The sequence below is a fragment of the Panthera onca genome, chromosome A2 (genome assembly GCF_046562875.1).
Source record: "Panthera onca isolate mPanOnc1 chromosome A2, mPanOnc1 haplotype 2, whole genome shotgun sequence".
Classification (NCBI taxonomy): Eukaryota; Metazoa; Chordata; class Mammalia; order Carnivora; family Felidae; genus Panthera; species Panthera onca.
In genome coordinates this window covers 125946248-125964887 of record NC_138340.1, presented here as the reverse complement: position 1 = coordinate 125964887, position 18640 = coordinate 125946248, and the positions used below count along the sequence as shown (strand labels likewise).

Below are 18640 nucleotides of genomic sequence, written 5' to 3'. Positions count from 1 at the left end.
GACTAAGAGGAAAAAGATGGAAATTGAGATTTGAGAGACTGTCATATGCCTGAACAGTATTAGATGGTTTACATACATAGCTCATTTGCTCATCAACACGCAGTTAGATAGTTTTTACTATGTAGACAACTAAACCGAGGCTCAGAAAGGATAGCCAGGGTCACACGGAAAGTAGAGGTAGACTTCAGGTTTAACTGAAAGCCCCTGCTCCTGATGCAGTGCTTCTAGTCAATGCTCCTAATGGTCTCTCCTCCGCCATAGCTCCTGGTACCCTGCTTTTCAGACAGGAGACACCAGAAAATTTGAGCAGAAGTTTGATTCGACATCTGGAAGGGCACTAACTTTTGCAGACAACTCCTAGGATGGAAGAACGCTTCTCAAATCTTCAGGGTGTGGTCAAAACAGGATGTGCTAGCGCCAGCTCGGCTAGTGGCGAGGCGCGAGTGCGCTGCGGGACGGGACCCAGCGACTGATCAGGCCAGGTGGACTCCAACAACTAGCGGCTTCGGGGCAACCCGGAACTCGACCCGCGGTACCCGGGGCGGCGGGGGCGCGGCGGGCGGTGGCTGCTGGACAGAGAGGGCCAAGCGCCGGGGCGGGCCGCGCGTGACGCACTTCCGTCCTGCGTCTTCCGGCTTAAAGGGGAGCTAGACCTTCCTCATAACAACAAAACCAGCGCGCTCGCGCCGGGCGCCGCGGTTTCTCGTCCCCGCCCTCCCGCCACCTGCAGCCGCCTTGACCGCGCCCGGCCCTGCGCCGCCGCGCAGCTGTGTCCTGCCCGAGGGGTCAGGCTGAGAGCGGGCCGCGCCCTTTGGCCAACTTCTCCAGCGGCCACCGCGCCACCTCGCGAGACCCTGGGCCGTGTCGTGGCCGCCGTCGAGCAGCAGGAAGGGAGCGGCCGCTGCGGAGGACGCCCGGCAGGACTGTGCTGCCGGCGGCCCTGCCCGGGCTCGAAGGGCGACGGTGGCGGGCCCCGCGGCCTTCTTTCAGGTACTCCTGCCCCGGCTGGTCGCACTGAGCGGCTCGGCCCCTTCTCCGGCCCGCGTGGCAGAGCCGTCGCTTAGGGGCCTTGTTGCGTTTCAGCTTGGGGGTCGCGGCGGGGGCGGGGCGGTGACTCTCTCCGTTATCATCAATTTTTCTCTCTTCCTCCCGGCCTCCCTTCGCAGTCCGGAGCCCGGCGGAGCCCGGACCTGGCGGGGAAAGCTGCACCCACGGCCGGGCCCCCCAGACCCCGCCGCCGCCACCGCCGCCACCGCCGCCACTGTCCATCATCCTTGGTACCGGCAATGGCCTTTGTATCACCCGATGCACTTGTGACTGACTTGGACACGGAGTATTAAGAACCTACTTGCCGCCCTCCCCATACCAGTCGCGCCGGCAGTTACCACCTCGGCTCATTTGGGCTTAAGTACTGCTCCTCTTGACTCTGTTCAACTTTGGGGGCACCATGGACCAAAGTGGGATGGAGATTCCTGTGACCCTCATCATTAAAGCACCGAATCAGAAATACAGTGATCAGACTATTAGCTGCTTCTTGAACTGGACCGTGGGGAAACTAAAAACGCATCTGTCTAACGTGTACCCTAGCAAACCAGTAAGTGTCTAAAAGCTGGGCGCAGCTGCTCTGGCCAGCAACTTTTCGTGCCATGCACTCCAGTCTCTCTGTTCATTCCCTGCCCTCTTGAATCAAGTAGGTCTCTTGCTAGACTACGAAGTATTTTGCGTTCGGAAGTGTATGTGTGTCCCTTGAGTGTTTCCCAACCATCATTAATATCTTCCTCCTGAGGTTCAGTTAATTAGTGAGAGTACTGTGTACAAAAATATCAAAGGACATAAGAATTGACAGGCATAAAAAAGGACCATTTTCATTGGACATAAGTCATCGGCCTAGTATAGGAGTGACAGATGGACCCTAAAAAGAAAAGATAAACACTGCAACCCATATAAAAGCTTTTATTGCTTTCCTTAGGCGTTTAGGCTTCTAGAAGTACAGAAATAGGGCAGTTACTGCAAAAACAGGAGGCTTAGAAAAACAAGTCAGTTGGCGTTATCTATGTTTGTCAGTACTTTTTGATACAAATATTTTTAGTAGGGGAAATGAAAACCCTGAGGTATTTAAGTACTTGGAACAAGCTAGTTGGAACTCTCATTTATTCAGATCTTTTGTTTGAAAATTAAGATTTATATAGGGGGTGACAATTTGTTTTAAATTGTTCTGCATTACAGAAGATTTCCTATTGCATATGATTCATTTTACACATTTTCAAAGTGGAAAATAGCTTTTCAGAATAGTCAGAATTGAAAGTCATAGACTTCCATAGTGTTGTTCATAACATAGCATGAATACCATTCCTAAATATATATGCTGAAATTTGTGTTTATGTGAGATCTTTATATTGTATGATTAAACCAAAAGGGGCTTGGTTTGCACGGTGATAGACCAAGAGGTATCACTTTTCAAAAGGTATCTAAGAGCGTGAAACCCATTTGCCTTACCTGCACACAGGAGAAGCCAGCTTTTGGCAGGAGTTCTGCCCTCCTAGTACTAATCTCCAGTGCCCACATGGATCATTTGGCTGCTGGAGGACAGATCAGTTGCAAACTTTCCTACACCCCCCCTGCCCCTAACCCACCTGCTTCTTGTGCACACACTTCCAGAGCCTGTACAAAATGACATGCAGCCAATTACTTACCTGTGGCAAACCTGACTTTTCTACTCTTCCAGAAAGTCATCTCTTAAGAGAACTGTAAAAACTGGAGTTTATTTCTATGTTAATGAGAGTGGGTGGAGCTGGGGGTGAGGACCATGTGTTTGTTGTCTTAGAATGTCACTGAAAACTTCCTGTGGTTATTAGATTTGACAGGCTTACATTCTAATTTATTGATCACATGAAGACTGATTTGAAGCATCTGTTTAATGACCCAACTGTTTAATGATACCCCCTAGGTAGTCCTCAACATAGGATTGGGGACTAAAAGTTAACTTTGTAAGACGGTTACAAAGGACAGAGGACATTTTGTAACAGAGACAATATTATTATTAAAATATTATGGGGGAAGTTTGGGTTCTCATGACCACCCACAATGACTACTTAACACTGATTCTGTGTTTACCGAAACACAGAATCTTAAGCGCTATTTGGTGTTTAACAGAGATTATTTCTTATGCCTGATTTCTTTGTACATCTGATCTGCCTGGTGGTGGTGGGTGACTTGGAATCCAAGTAGGATTCCAGTGTCTTGTAGAAGCAGGTGTTCCCTGGTAAGAAGTAGAAAAGTTGATGGCTCTGATCTGATGAGCCAAGGGTAGGTGGAGGGCCTTGGTCCCTGTGGGCACTGGCTTCTAGGAAAATAAATAGGAGCTACTAGAGTGAGAGGAATGGAGATTTGAATTTGTCCTTTTAGGATGTCTAAAAGGATAGGTCACATGTCTACTGCTGTTAATAGAATTCTGGCCAAACTGCAGTAGTGTGTTAAGTCTTAAGATTCTAGCTTTATGGTCAGATATTGACTTGACTTAATCACAGATAATCTCCACCTGGATATTTTAATTCAATTCTCTGTTCCTCAGTAAGCTCAGAGCAAACATACTCCTTCCCACCAAAGCATACTTTCTTGGGCTTCATTTATTTATTTAGTTAGGATTTTATTGACCTGGCATTTGGATGTCTATATGCTAAGCATGAAGGTGGTGATGGTTCCTTTGCTGTTATGAAGCTCAAGTCTAGTGGGGTATACAGATATGTAAGTAAAAAACCGTAATATTATGTGACTAGTGTTACACAAGCGGGAGGTACTGAATGGTGTAGGAGCAGAGGGAGGGAGTGGTCAACTCTGAAGTGTAGGTAAGGGAATGTGTAGCTTTTTTTTATTTTTTATTAAAAAAAATTTTTTTTTTAACATTTATTTTATTTTTGAGACAGAGAATGAATGGGGGAGGGTCAGAGAGAGGGAGACACAGAATCTGAAACAGGCTCCAGGGTCTGGGCTGTCAGCACAGAGCCCGACGCGGGGTTTGAACTCACGGACCGCGAGATCATGACCTGAGCCGAAGTTGGCCGCTTAACCGACTGAGCCACCCAGGTGCCCCGGGAATGTGTAGCTTTTTAAGAAAAGGTTCACAGGGACATTTTTTGCAAAGAGTTGATAACAGTTTAAAACAGTTTTTTTTTTTTTTTTTTAACGTTTTTATTCATTTTTGGCAGGACAGAGAGAGACAGGGCGAGTGAGGGAGGGGCAGAGAGAGAGGGAGACACAGAATCTGAAGCAGGCTCGAAGCTGTCAGCCCAGAGCCCAATGCAGGGCTCGAACCCACAAACCACGAGATCATGACCTGAGTAGAAGGCCGCTTAACTGACTGAGCCACCCACGCACCTCAAGAGTTGATAACAGTTTTAAGCAGACAAGATGATACCTGTTTTTTTTTTTTAAACCCTGTTATTTCAGAGGTAACATTGCACTGATGATTCTAAATGTAATATAGTACTATGTATGAAGATTACAGATTCATAATGGGCTAAAAAGGGGAAGGTGTTTTCCAGTTAGGAAGTAAGGCAGTTGCCATGTTTATGTACAACTTTACAGTGTCATCACTAAAAACCTCAAATGTGGAATTGAAGGCTTTTGGAGTTTTGTTTAACTTTGAATGGTATTGATAATTGGTTTAGGACCTGGTTTAGGAACTGGAAAATACCATCGGTTCACGCTGATAGTGTATATAGATAATTGTGAATCATGTTCTAATGTGACATTTCTCTTTATGACTTTAGATTATCAGATCCTGAAATTGGCCTGTAGTGTGAAATTATTCTGTAATTTAGGTAACTGCCATTGGGGTGTGAAGATGCCTGTCAAGAAGGCCACTTTTACTTGAGTAGTTTCAGACTTTGATCTAGTTTAGACTTATTTTCTAGAGATGTAAATATCAAAATCGTTGGACTTAATGTTATTCAGAGAATGGACTATTCTAGAGAAAACTTAAGAAGTAAGAATCTCTAAGTCTGATTAGGCAACCTTCTCATTATCTCTTTCTTTCTCTCCTCTCACATACAAACAATAACTAAGATGGACCTGATTCACCCTGAGTTCAGTTTTAAGGCAAACCTTTCTGGGGCTTGTACGCCGTGGCTCTCCTTTTTTCAGTCTTGAGGGCAAATACCTGTTGAACGTGTAGATTTCCTTTATCTTGCTGCTTTATACTGTTAAACTAAGGCAGTCAGTTTCGTTGCTTAGGTCTTCTAGCTCTCCTGCTCAGGTGGGGAGGTTTGTTGTGCTTTTTTCAAACTTACTCTGCTCTGCGATTCTGTTGGAATTAAAGAAATAGGAACAGAACCAGTTGTATAAGATCTGCTCTGAGACTATGACATTCTGTAACCAAACTGCTATAGTTCAGATGGAAGTATTACTTTCATTAGCAGTGGAAATAGCTTATGTAATATAATTTGAGGTTTATATCTGTTTCAGTTTTGTGATTCTTTATTACCTTCCTCAGGTCATTTTTAAGACTTAACCATCTCAGAACTGTTGACTTAAAGGAGCTTTAATCCATATACATAAATAATTTTTGTTTTATAAGACTTGTCTTTAAAATCTTACTGCATGTGTTTAAGAGGGTTTCATGTCACCTAGCAATATAGTTCATATTTTTAAAACACTTCAAACAAAAGATAATAAATTGAATGTGAAGATTGATGAAAAGTTAAAAGTTTTGAATGAGTGCTAACTTATTTAACTCCTTTGTAGCCTTTTTCCTCATGTATTTTTGGGGAAATAACAGTACTGTGTTTTGTTTAGTCATGCATCAGTCTTTTGTTTTAATAGTTTTTTAAAATTAATTTATTTATTTTGAGATAGAGAGCATGAGCAGGGGAGGGGCAGAGAGAGAGGGAGAGAGTCCCATATCTTCCCTAAAATTTATCAAAAATCTGTGCTGTCAGTGCAGAGTCCGATGGGGTGCTCCATGTCATGAACCGTGAGATCATGACCTGAGCTGAAACCAAGAGTCAGATGCTTAACCGACTGGGCCACCCAGATGCCCCTCATGCATAAGTCTTTTTAAAATAGAATTTTTCTAGAACTTTTAGTTTCAGTTTTTCTCCTTTATATAACAGATAGTGATTTGATGGTCTCAAATGCGTTTATTTAACCGTCATATTTGGTGCTGAAATTTTAAACTTCCATTTACTAAGTGGTTGCCATGTGTACTAGGCATTCTGCTAGGCACTTTATATGTTTTATCACATTTATTCTTCATAGACCCCTTATGAGGTAAGTTTTATTATTAGCTCTATTTTATAGATAAGGAAACTGAGGCTTGGTGATTTTTTTTCCCAAGGTCATAGAATTCCTTAAGTGGTAGAACTGGAATTTGAACCCAGGTTGGTCTGACTTTCAAGCCTCAGCGCTTAACTGTTATAATTTACATTGTATATGATGGTTATGTGTAATAAGATGAAGAAAGGCTTTTAAGGATCTGGCCATCTTAGTTTTTATATACTTGCAAATTGAAAAGAAGTAAGTGAACTGTAAAAGGTGTATGCGTTTAGATGGTGTGTCATTTAAAGGCTATAAATGAATGGATAATAACACAGCCTTAATTCTGTTCTGATGTATGTCATCTTAGTGTGTGATTCTCTGTTTATTTTGATACATTTTAGGGAAGATACGGGAACTTGGCATCTTAAAAGACTTCAAAGCACATTGTTTTGCTTTATCTTTTCACATTCTTGCTTGTCTGTTTGAACCATAGCAGTCAGGTATTGTGGCATTCTGATTTGCAAGTGGCCTATAACTGGAAACAGCTAAGCAGGGAATGTCCCTTTGGAGTTCCAGAGAAAGTTACTTTTTAAGCTCCTGAATGCTGGTTTTGTATACTGTTGTTGCACAGAGATAAAGGGTGGAGGCAGTTTGGGTAAACCAAGCTTCCATTTTACAGTATTTCTGAATTCTCTGGAGCTATAAATTGGGTGAATTCAGTGGCAGTTGGGAGGAAGATATGTCGCAGTACAAATTCAGAGAATTCATTTTCCACAAATGTGAAGGTCCCACCTCTGGGAACCACCTCTTTAAAGCTATTGGACACTTGTGACTGAACTATATTATATGTAAGTACTGAAATACTAATTATGACCACTTTCAAAGGACTTGGGTTATAGTTCTTTGAACTAACATATCAGATGAAGATTTTTTACTAAGCTATTTGATTATGTTGATGTTAGATATACTAACATGATTTTTTTTAAGCCATGCATATTGAGAGACCTATTCATGTAAAAAATTTAGTCTTTTGATACCAACTAGGTGATTTTCTAGAAATATGAAACTGTTGTTGGCCTTTTAGCTCATCTATCAGACTCTTGTGAATATTTTAGGGATTAGGGATACATAGAATTAAAGTTTTTTAATGTTTATTTTTGAGAGAGAAAGAGAGACAGCATGAGTGGGGAGGGAGGAGAGAGAAAGGGGGACACAGAATCTGAAGCAGGCTCCAGGCTCTGAGCTGTCAGCACAGGAGCCGGATGTGGGGCTTGAACCCACATACTGCAAGATCACAACCTGAGCCAAAGGTGGACACTTAACTGACTGAGCCACCCAGTTGCCCCAGGGATACATAGAATTTTATCTCTTTCTGATATCTGATTGAACATTAAAAAGTCAGATACTTTAGATAGTATATGTAAGCCCTGTAGAAAACAAATATCCCCAGTTTATGATTTTTACATATTATACTAGTAGGTGAGCTTTCCTCACCTTGTTTTTTTAGTAATGTCTGTTAAGTGGATGGCAGAATTTTTTGGGCTAGCTAGTTAAGCAGGTATTTATTTGGCGTGGCATAGTTCTGCCTTTGGGCTCCTCAGAGTACCATCAGGATGTTTCCAACTTGGTAATTTAGCTGTTTCTGCTCTACCATATAACACCAGGTACCATACATATTTCCCTGGACTTCGTCTGCTATTGAACAGTGGAGGCAGTGAAAATAGCATATCTGATAGGGATTGCTGCCTATTATTGGATGTAGCATATGAGCAATGGGAAGAATGATGGTAGTGTTAACATAAATGGTCAAGTATATTTAGATGTATCTGTGTAGCCAGTATGTTAACAGTAGACTTTTAATTGACAATTTAATCAGTACTTTGTTTTAGATTTACCAATCTTGAGTCTTATGGGTTTTTATATTGAAAGGGTACCATGTAATATTTTTAATTGAGAGAAAAATGAACTTCTATTGTGTCAAGCTACTGAGATTATGGGGTTTGTTATAGCAGCTAGCATTACTTACCCTAAATAATACAGAAATGGATTTTTAATCAAGGTAAAAGGTACTGTTATTAGCAGGTCTGGAGAACAAAAATTGTATCACTTTTATAAGTGAAATTGAATTTGAATTGAGATCTCAAAATTTCTATTTTTCCTGATACTGTAGTCTGTAATCCAGAATGGCTAGTTGAAAGCTCAGTTGATTATTGGGTTGTTACTATGTCTAACCACTGGTTTTCCAGATATCTAAATTAATTCATTAATATTTAAAGTGAAGAGGCAATTTTTTTTAGTGACATAGAAAAAATTTTCAGGGGCGCCTGGGTGGCTTGGTCGGTTAAGCGTCCGACTTTGGGACTTCGGCTCAGGTCATGATCTCACGGCCCGTGAGTTCGAGCCCCGCGTCGGGCTCTGTGCTGACCGCTCAGAGCCTGCAGCCTGTTTCAGATTCTGTGTCTCCCTCTGTCTCTGCCCCTCCCCTGTTCATGCTCTGTCTCTCTCTGTCTCAAAAATAAATAAACGTTGAAAAAAAATAAAAAATAAAAAAAAAATTTTTTTTCAGAGCATCTCACCTAAGTTAGGCACATGAAAATTCCTTTTTTTCTGTTTTCAATCCCAGTAAAATTAAAGAATTCCTTGCTCTTTTTAAAATTTCTGATTTTTTGAAGGCATTTGAATAATTTCAAGCAACAATTTTTTAATTGAGATATAATTCACATAGTATAAAAATTGCTCTGTAACATGTACAACTCAGTGATTTTTAGTAATTCACAAAGTTGTGCAGTTGTTACCACTATCTAATTCCAGAACATTTTCGTTACCTCAAAAAAGGAAACTTACACCCCCTAGTAGCCACCCTCCGTTCTCTGTTCCCTCATTCCTTGTAACTACTGATCTACTTTCTGTCTCTGTAAGATTTGCCTATTCTGGATATTTCATATAAATGGAATCATAGTATATGTGGCCTTTTTTTGTCTGGCTCCTTTCACTTAGCCTAATGTTTACAAGGTTCACTCACATTATATAGCATGTATCAATTCTTCATTACTTTTAGTGGCCAACTAATATTTATTATATGTATATTTCATGTTTTGTTTATTCATTTATCAATTGATGGGCATTTGAGTTGTTTCCAGTTTTTGGCTATTATGACTAATGCTGTTATGGATATTCTTAGGCATGTGGACATGTTTTCAGTTCTCTTTGGTATATACCTCGGAATGGAACGGGGTATATCCTGAATCATCAGGCAACTCTTTGTTTAACTCTGAGGAAGTGCCAAACTTTTTCACAGAGGCTGTTGCATTTTACATTCCTATCAGCAGTGTGTGAGAGTTCTCCAAAGTTTCTCTACATCCTCATCCATGCTTGTTTTTGCTTCAGTGTACTTTCTGGGAGGGTACTGTGTAATTTTGTTATTTTATGTATTCTGCCTTTTTGAAAATTGATATTCCCTTGCTGTGAAAAGATAAAAGTTTATTTGAAGTTGACCAAATTAATATTTATTTTGTTGATTGTGGTAACATTGTGGTTATTTGAAAAAAAACAAAAACAAAAACAAAAATCTGTTCCAGAAACATATTGTTTTTACGGGTGGAAAGAAATGATGTGTGATATTTGCTTTGAAACTCTTTTCCCTCAAAAAGGCAGAGGGGGATAGATGAAACAAGAATAGGAAAGTATTGATAATTATTGGAGTTGAATATTTGGGAAGTTTTGATGATGATAACCGGGGGTTCATTTTGTTCTCTCTACCTTGTGTGTGTTTGAGAATTTTCATAGTGAAGTAAAAAATTCATAAGACTGATGTCCTTTGTGCAGAATGATGATATGACATAGAAGTATCTATTAAATGTTTGGACTGGTGGAAAAATGATAGCTTATGATGGCTGTAGTCTTTGTCAAAGAAACTTTAGCTTCCAGCTGAATTAATAAATGCATTATGGAAACTTGTATTATAGAATTCATTTAGTTCAAGGGTTAAATCAATTATTATCTACTTAGCTTTTAACTTATGTTATTTATATAATTTACTATTTATTCCTCACTCAGTATTTAAATGTATTGATTGAAGTTTCAAGATTTGTGATATGTATTTTTTTTTAAACCTTCTGTATTCTGTTTGGTTGTTGATATACAGGAATTTGAACTTGTGCCTTTTAGGAATGGCACACTCAAAAATACAGGAGAAGCTAGATTATGTCTAACAGCTAAATATCTTGGAAAGACAGTTATACCTTTCCCTTCATCTTTGGTACCTAAGAACCCCTGAACCACAGATCTTACTTATTTAGTATGACAGGTTCTATTATGGTTATTTTTATTATAAGACCCTTTTTTAGTAGCCATGTTGAATACATATGTTTTGTTTGAAAATTGTTATAGTTGTTTGGATTCGGCATATTTACCAATTGTTGATATGGCTAATATTTAATTGTTTTAATAGAATTTATGGAACCTCTGCCTGTTTTCTGGGGAGGTCTTATGGGGACTGTACATAAATGCTTTGATTTTAAATACTTTAATGCTAGCATTGCGAGCACTTAGCAGATTTATCATACATACAAAATAAGGCAGAGACAACCAGAACTTATTTCCTATTCTTGGTTGCATATGGAGATGGCAGCTGAATTTCCATGCACTTGAGTTAGTTTTTCTTTAGTCTTGTGTTTTTGAAAAATATATAGAGGTATTTGTGAGAGTGGCAGGAATAATAAAAACTAGAATAGTTATCATGTAAAACTGTAAATCCAAATGGCTCTTGAATTAAAACCAATAAATTGTTCTGTATGATGTTAGTAAATAAGAAAATAAATCTTATGTATCCTTTTAGATTAAAAATACTGACAAAACAATACAGACTAATAGTGGTGACCTTGAAGGTATATCCCATTGTTAGCTATTACTGCTAGAAGGCCAACCACCTTCTTATTTACAGTCTTGAAGGCCTTTAATGATAGTCACACATGCATTGCATTATGGCTGAAAGGCAAACTTCCAATTTACCTTTTTTTCCTTATCTTTTAAAACATTGTTAATTACCTGTATTTTATTGTACCTACAATAGGTAGACTACCATTTGCTGAGCTCTTAATGTCTTATGTCGAATTTGGAAAAAATAATTTTAAGTTATGTCAGTTTTCTGCTTATCTGTGCCTAAAGGGAGTTTTACTTTACTCATATTTAGGCATGTTATTCCCAATTTCCAATTTGTATAATTAGAAAAAGTTGAAATCTTTTCTTTGTCCCATTTCTTAGTTGACGAAGGATCAAAGATTGGTGTATTCGGGCAGACTGCTTCCCGATCATCTGCAGCTGAAAGACATTCTCAGAAAAGTAAGCTTTTCTACAACTATTCGATACCAGATACATTCAGAGTGAGAGGAGATATGTTCTGAAGCTTTACTGATATTTAACTGGTTCAGTTTTTAGATACTTAAAATCAACCCTTTTGGGGAGCATAACAGGTAAACTTGAACTAGAAAGTAAAGAACATAATGATAGATTCTAATTAGTTTAGGTAAACAGTTTTGTATATCCATCTGATGGCTAAATCTAAAATAGGATTATATGTTTGTGTTCAGGTATTTGTCATATAAGAAAGCAGTATTGACTTATCAGTAGTGCGGGAGTAGTGTTCAAGTAGTGGTGAAGGATTTTCATTGATAATCTCTTCTCTCTTAAATCCCCTTTTGACCAAACTGCATGATATTTTAATACAAGTTGCTTGAGGTAGGGATTTAATTTCAGGGCCGGAGATGAAAGGAAGTACAATTGGCCCATCGATTAGCAAACTTTGAATGCTAGTGCTCAGAGCTAAAATATATTTCAAAGTAATTTTTTGACAATCAGCTTAAATGCTAGTAATTTTTTAACTTTATTATTATTATTATTATTATTATTATTATTTTATTTTTTGAGAGAGCACAAACAGGGCAGGGGCAGAGAGAGAGGGAGACAAAGAATCTAAAGCAGGCTCCAGGCTCTGAGCTGTCAGCACAGAGCCCAATGGGGGCTCGAACCCATGAACACGAGATCATGACCTGAGCTGAAGTCAGATACTCAACCTACTAAGCCACTCAGGCACCCCTGAATGCTAGTAATTTTAATGGCAGCTCGTCTTAGCTCATGTTCATTTGTGGAATTTATGCTTTCATAACTTTTCTGCATTTGAGATGCTGCTTTTTGTTTGTGATTTGAGCAGAATCAGATACATAGCTTTTGTGTTTCACAAACTTAACTTTTTGACTTAACTCTTAATGTTCTTTTGGATAACCCTAATCTGATTTAGAAGGTCTGTGTCCTCTCCTGTATGTTTATGATCACCTGTGGGAAACTTTAAAAAATCTTATACTGGTATGTTCCTTTTGTTTAGATAGTTGAAATTTTAGCTTTGCCAGTGTGACTTCTTGCTGTAATTTTCATTTTAATCATGTAGTTTCAGGTTGGCAAAGTGGTTTAACAACCTCTCCTCCCTGGCCCCCCTCAAAAATAGTGGAATTTGTGGCAGATTTTTTGCCTCTCTTGCTCTCTGATAGATTTGATTTTTTTTTTTTTTTTTAATATTAAGCTCTATGCCCCAATCTGGGGCTTGCATTCATCATTCTGAGATCAAGAGTCACATGCTCTACCTACTGAGCCAGCCAGGTGCCCTAGACTTGAATTTTTGGAGCAGTTTTAGGTTCATAGCACAGTTGAGCAGAAGGCATAGAGACTTCCCATATGCCTCCTGTCTTTCCACATGCAGAGCCTACCCCACTAACAAAATTCTGCATCAGAGTGGTATATTTGTTACAATTGACATTGTGCACAGTATCTTACACTGATGAAGCATTATCATCAAAAGTCCATAGTTTACATTAGGGTTCACTCTTGGTGGTGTGCATACAATCTGTGGGTTTTTACAAATGTGTAGTGACATGTATCCATCATTATAGTATCCTAAAGAATAGGTAGCTAAGTTGGTTAAGTGTCCGACTCTTGATTTCGGCTCAGGTCTTGATCTCATGGTTTGTGAGATTGAACCCCACGTTGGGTTCTGCACTGGTGGAATGGAGCCTGCTTGGGATTCTCTCTCTTCCTCTTTTTCTGCTCCTCCCCTGTTAGTGTGCCCATCCATGTGCGTGCACACCCTCTCTTCTCAAAATAAATAAACTAAAAAAAATACAAATTTATTTATTATTTTTAACCCAAGGATGGCTAGACTTGGCATGTGAATACCTTTTAGAAGGATTTTGCTTCCAGAAATGATTTCTGACCAGAAGAGTTCAAATAAAAATGCTTCAGTTCAAGGACTGTTGTACCCCCATAGAAAATATTTTGAACAGTATGTTTATATTTTGAATAGATCTTTAAAGCGTTTTTGTTAAAGTCGGTGTATTTGCTTTTATTCAGATAGGTCCTGCCATTAGTTTTACTTGTTTAGTTATAAAATGTTTTGCAGAAGTATTTCTCCCAAAGGTGAATGAAAACTGTTAGTTACTTGTGATTTATATGACCTTTGAAACTAGGTTTCTAAGGATAAACATCTTTTTTTTTTTTTTTTTTAAGGATAAACATCTTATACTTGGATGCCTTTTAGTATTCTGTATTCCAAAGCTAAGAAGACATTGTAAATCAGGCGTGCTTCCTACCTACTTTGCTAGGCACATCTCATGTCATGCTGTCTCTGGGGATGCCTTTTCCCTAGCATTCCAATCCCGTTAACTCCTTTCTCTAAACTCCTCAAGCAATTGCAATTTGTGCTTCTCAGTTTTGTGCCAAAGACTGTTTTATATATTCCCTAATTGTGCTCTGATATGCTAGTCTGATCTCTTAACAGTTTGTGAGCCTCTTTAGGGGAGGGGCTGACTCTTACCCTTTTTTGGATTCACCTCAGAATTAAGCCCAATTCTGGGTTTATGTGAGATAGTTGATAAATTTTTAGTTTCTGGTAGCTTTGTTTCTCTTTCTCACAACTGGGCATCTTTCTTTTCTTCCTGCCCCCTTTTCTTTATTTATCATTCTCTGGTTTTCTTTTCTGTCTTTAAATTGCTGAGCCATCCTTTGCTCTGCCCTCCTTTATTTTCTTTCCTTTCTCTATCTTCTATCCTAGCTTTATGTCTGACTATAAATATACTCATGAAATCACTAAGCTTAAATGCCAATCCTAATCAATATTAGAATATTTTCCTTTAGTCATAGTTGTAGGTTTATGGAAACACATGGAATATGTAAGGAATATAGTTCAAATATATTCTTTCAAACTGTGTATAATTGTTATAGGTAAAACTAGTTTTTGAATTAAAAAAAACAAACTATACATTACCTTGCTAGGATTAAGGCATATGAGAGCATGGTGAAATTGAGTTTCTTGTAATGGAAATATTTTCAATACTCAAAAGTTTGTAGGCCTCAGCTTCAATGTGACTATTACATAGTTTTGGTACTAAGGTGCTAGGTGTTTTTATGTTGAAGTAATAGATTGCATTGATGCAACTTTACAGCACTTCTTGCTTCAAGATTCCGTGATATACAAAGTAATCATTTTTTCATATAGCAGGTACTGAGTAGTTAGACCATTTTCTAAGCATGGAGAATATATTGAATTCAGAAGGGTGTTAGTACCAAATACTGAAATGGTAAATGTACCTTCAAGTGGCAAAAATTTAGTACTAATAAAATGGCTGTGCTAGAAAGGAACTTAAAATTTGAGTTAAATATTTCAGCTTAGCTATTGACTTTTTGAACTAAACATTTTCCAATACTACCCTTTAAATGTAATCTTCTTTAATTTTAGCAAGATGAGTATCATATGGTTCATCTAGTGTGTACTTCTCGGACTCCTCCCAGTTCTCCAAAATCCAGCACCACTAGAGAAAGTCATGAAGCATTGGCATCCAGCAGCAATTCTGTGAGTTGTTTTGGGAGGAGTAAATGTTGAAATTTTCTGATTATCCTTTTAAGTGAAAAACAGAACGATTGGAGCTTGTGCATTGTGAGACTGTGTTTTGAACAGCTTGAGTTAGGCATCTAAACTTTGTTTTTAGAGATCCAGTGTAGAGTATTACCCCTTGAAGCTTGTTCTCCATGAGTTATAATTTGTGTATAGACTGAAGATCCAATCTTCAAGGTTTTAATTACTAAAATACTCAGAAAACAGAGTGATGATATGGTTATATAATTTAAAATGTAGGACCAGTACAGTTTCAAAAATACTAAAGGTACTTGATATACTGTATTATATTCAAGGTTCATTAAATTATTTAAATTTTAAGTATGCTAAATCATCTTCAAGTAGATGGCTCAAGGATTTTGTTTTTTAAAATGACTGGATTTGGGCATGCATTTCAATGTCAGGAAAAAAAATTTCTTATTCAATTCTTTCAGACTTGGGTATTCATTTTTCCCTTCTTATTTTTCATCTGACTAAAATTGTTTTGGAATTTTTTTTTAATAGTTGAACTTTTCAACCTAGTCATACTCTACCAGTTGAAAGACAAATCCTTTATGTTAAATTATTTTTGGTTTCCCATTATTTTATATGACACCTTTGATGATGAGAGAAAATGATTGGATGAGTGGAAGTTTGCTTTAAATTTCACGGGCAGGGAACTTACATACTCTGCCAAGTATACTTTTCTTCTTGTTAAGAGTTTAGCCAAAACTTTAAGGAGGGGATGGATCGCAGAGGTGGTAACTAGTTGGAGGATCTTTCAGTAATTACTAGTTAACTGCCTCTTTAAGAAAATAGATCCTTAAGCATGGCCTTAGTGGTGAGTATTTTCTAGTACTAGCTGTGGGAATTTAGCTTACATTAAACTGAGATATGGTTTGTCAACAAAGGCCAAGGGGTCTTTTCCTACCTTTCATGAGAAGGGACAAAACATTGGCATTGGCACAGAGTCTTTGGACGCAGTTGTGTTGCTTCAGTTTTTGTTCAGAAAGACCCCTTTCAACTTGTCATGTGGTTCCTCAACCATGATTTCATGTCATGAGTATGTATATTCAGTTTTTTCAAGGTGTGTTAGGAAAATCTGAAAAGTATCAAGGGAAACTTAAGTTGAATTCTCCTTTTTTTTATGGCTGAGAAATTTCAGTGGGATTTGAGAATGTCTTAAAAATCTAGTCATGAAAGAGTTAATAAGGTCAGAAATCATTAGTTCTAGCAAAATTAGGCTGTGCTGCCAAATGGCTATGCCTTTCTCCTATGATTTTTTTAAACTGAGTATCATATGACGCTGGTCCATTTAGTGAGCAATCTTGACAAACAGGAAGCCTTTACCAGTTTATGCCCCTAAGAATCACACTCTCTCGTAAGATATTTGACGCTGCTTTATGTGGAATAACCTCTTAAGGAAAGCTTTGTTAGTTTTGCAAAAAGACCAGTGTCCTTAGGACCTTTTACGTGGCAGGACTTAGAAAGGTAGACATATAAAAAGACATTCAGTAGGAAGGCAGTACAGGTAAAATACAATTTTAATGAGCTTGGAAGGATGTTAAAATTATATTGTCTCCAGCTATTTAAAGTGGGAGAACTACAATTTATATCAAATGTAATTGTGTTTTACATTTATGTAAAACTTGTGACACACTTTTCAAAAGGTAAATTGGGGTCATCTTCAAGGGGTCATATTTTTTAAAGTTATTGAATTTGGGAGTTAATAACATCATCAGAACATGAGAATTTTAAAATCTTAATTGGTATCTTGTTCATTCTTTGAAAAAACGTGTTTGTTGATTTTCTGAACTCTTAATCTCATCAGAATTAAAATATCGACCTATTATGGGCACATGATTCAAGTCAGCATATTTCTAAAATTCACTTTTTGCAGAGGTATTTCATAAATACATATTTAGCAATGTGTCTCAAATCTCATGATTGCAATGAATTAAATCTCCTTGGAAAAATAATTACATTTTTGTTGTAGAATTCAGATCAGTCAGGATCAACAACTCCATCATCCAGTCAAGAAACCTTGTCTTTATCTGCCAGTTCTTCCTCGGAAGGATTGAGGCAACGTACCCTTCCACAAGCACAAACCGACCCAGCACAGACTCATCAGTTCCCATATGTAATGCAAGGGTGAGTGAAATCGTAGCGGTGGGGCTCTTAAAAATCTGTTACTCCTGACTTTCTTGGTAGCCCCTTTGCAATAACCAAAGTACACTGGAAATTTATTCATAGTCTTCCTTCAACATTTTGAGAATTAGGGAGTTAAATAGAGTGGTGCTTTTGAAAGCTGGCAATACATCAGAATCATCTAGGGCAGTGCTTTTCAGACTTTAATTTTTGTGCTAATCACCTGGGGATCTTGTTAAGCTGCAGGTCTGATTCAGTAGGTCTGATGGGCCTGAGATTCTGTATTTCCAACAAGCTCCCAGGTGATATTGATGCTTCTCATGCTTTGAATAGCAAGGATCTAGGTAACTAAAACAGTTTCTTAACTTTTTTTTTTTTTTTAACCCAATGTCACTGTAGAGCTACTCAAATTAGCCTTCTGGGAAGCAGATGGGTGAGTGAGGATGTTCTTGGAAGAGTAGAAGGCCCGGTAATCTGTTCTTAAAAAAGTTCCACAGGTGTTTCTGATCAGCTAGGCTTGGTAACATCTGAGGTAGGGTAAAACTGTGATGTGTTAATAAAGACATACTAACCATTGTCTGTTATCTAGAGTCTTTGTTAGAGTTTATGCAAGAAGCTTGCGTATGGCTACCTTATATTTAGCAATATATATTTAGCAGGCCTCTTGGTTAGGCAGTTCTAGGGGGAAATGCAGCCAACAGCCACAGCACATCCTTCAGACAGCTCAGAGAGTAGGATCACGGAGAATGTGGTTTGGACCTGGCTTATATATGAAACCAGGGTACTTTACTGGGGTGCTCTTGAAGTAAAGGAAACGTGAGTAATAGGTTATTGAGATCGTTTTGTGTTGCATATCATGCTGTGGGATGTAGTGTGTGGCAGTGCTCCAGATCCACGATTGTGAAGCTAGAAGAAATAGGGAAATGGCTGGGACCTCAGAATGGTAGTATAAATGACATAACCAAGGAGTACTTTTTACTTAGAACTTTAGACTTAATTCCATTCTTTTTCTTTTATATTGAGTTATATTTGATGTAAAACATTATATGAACTTAAGGTGTATAGCAAAACTTAATTCTTAATGTTGAAAATCAAAGCTGAGTATATAGCAAAATGTAAGAAACTGATTGTGTCACATTTCTTTTTTTTAAAATATAATTTATTATCAAATTGGTTTCCATACAACACCCAGTGCTCATCCCAACGCATTGTGTCACATTTCTTGAATGTGAAGCTTTTTCTCTGAAAGTAAGTGTTTTTAGATAAGTCTAATTATAGACTTTTATGAAGCACCGATGAAACTATTTTTGTTTTTAGAAA

At 38.2% G+C, this 18640-nt stretch overlaps 1 protein-coding gene across 2 annotated transcripts in view; it reads left to right on the top strand.

Annotated features, from left to right (window-relative positions):
* The first annotated feature begins 544 nt into the window (after window positions 1-544).
* Window positions 545-18640, top strand: part of HERPUD2 (HERPUD family member 2) — a 35038-nt gene continuing 16942 nt past the window's right edge. Inside the window, exons 1-5 of one of the 2 annotated variants that reach the window (XM_078440599.2) lie at window positions 545-990; window positions 1167-1594; window positions 11518-11595; window positions 15038-15151; window positions 17169-17323. In XM_078440599.2, coding sequence (XP_078296725.1) covers window positions 1448-1594; window positions 11518-11595; window positions 15038-15151; window positions 17169-17323 — 494 coding nt within the window. In that variant the 5' untranslated portion in view covers window positions 545-990; window positions 1167-1447. The remainder of the gene's footprint in view (window positions 991-1166; window positions 1595-11517; window positions 11596-15037; window positions 15152-17168; window positions 17324-18640) is intronic. The other variant, XM_078440600.2, reaches the window with a different exon arrangement.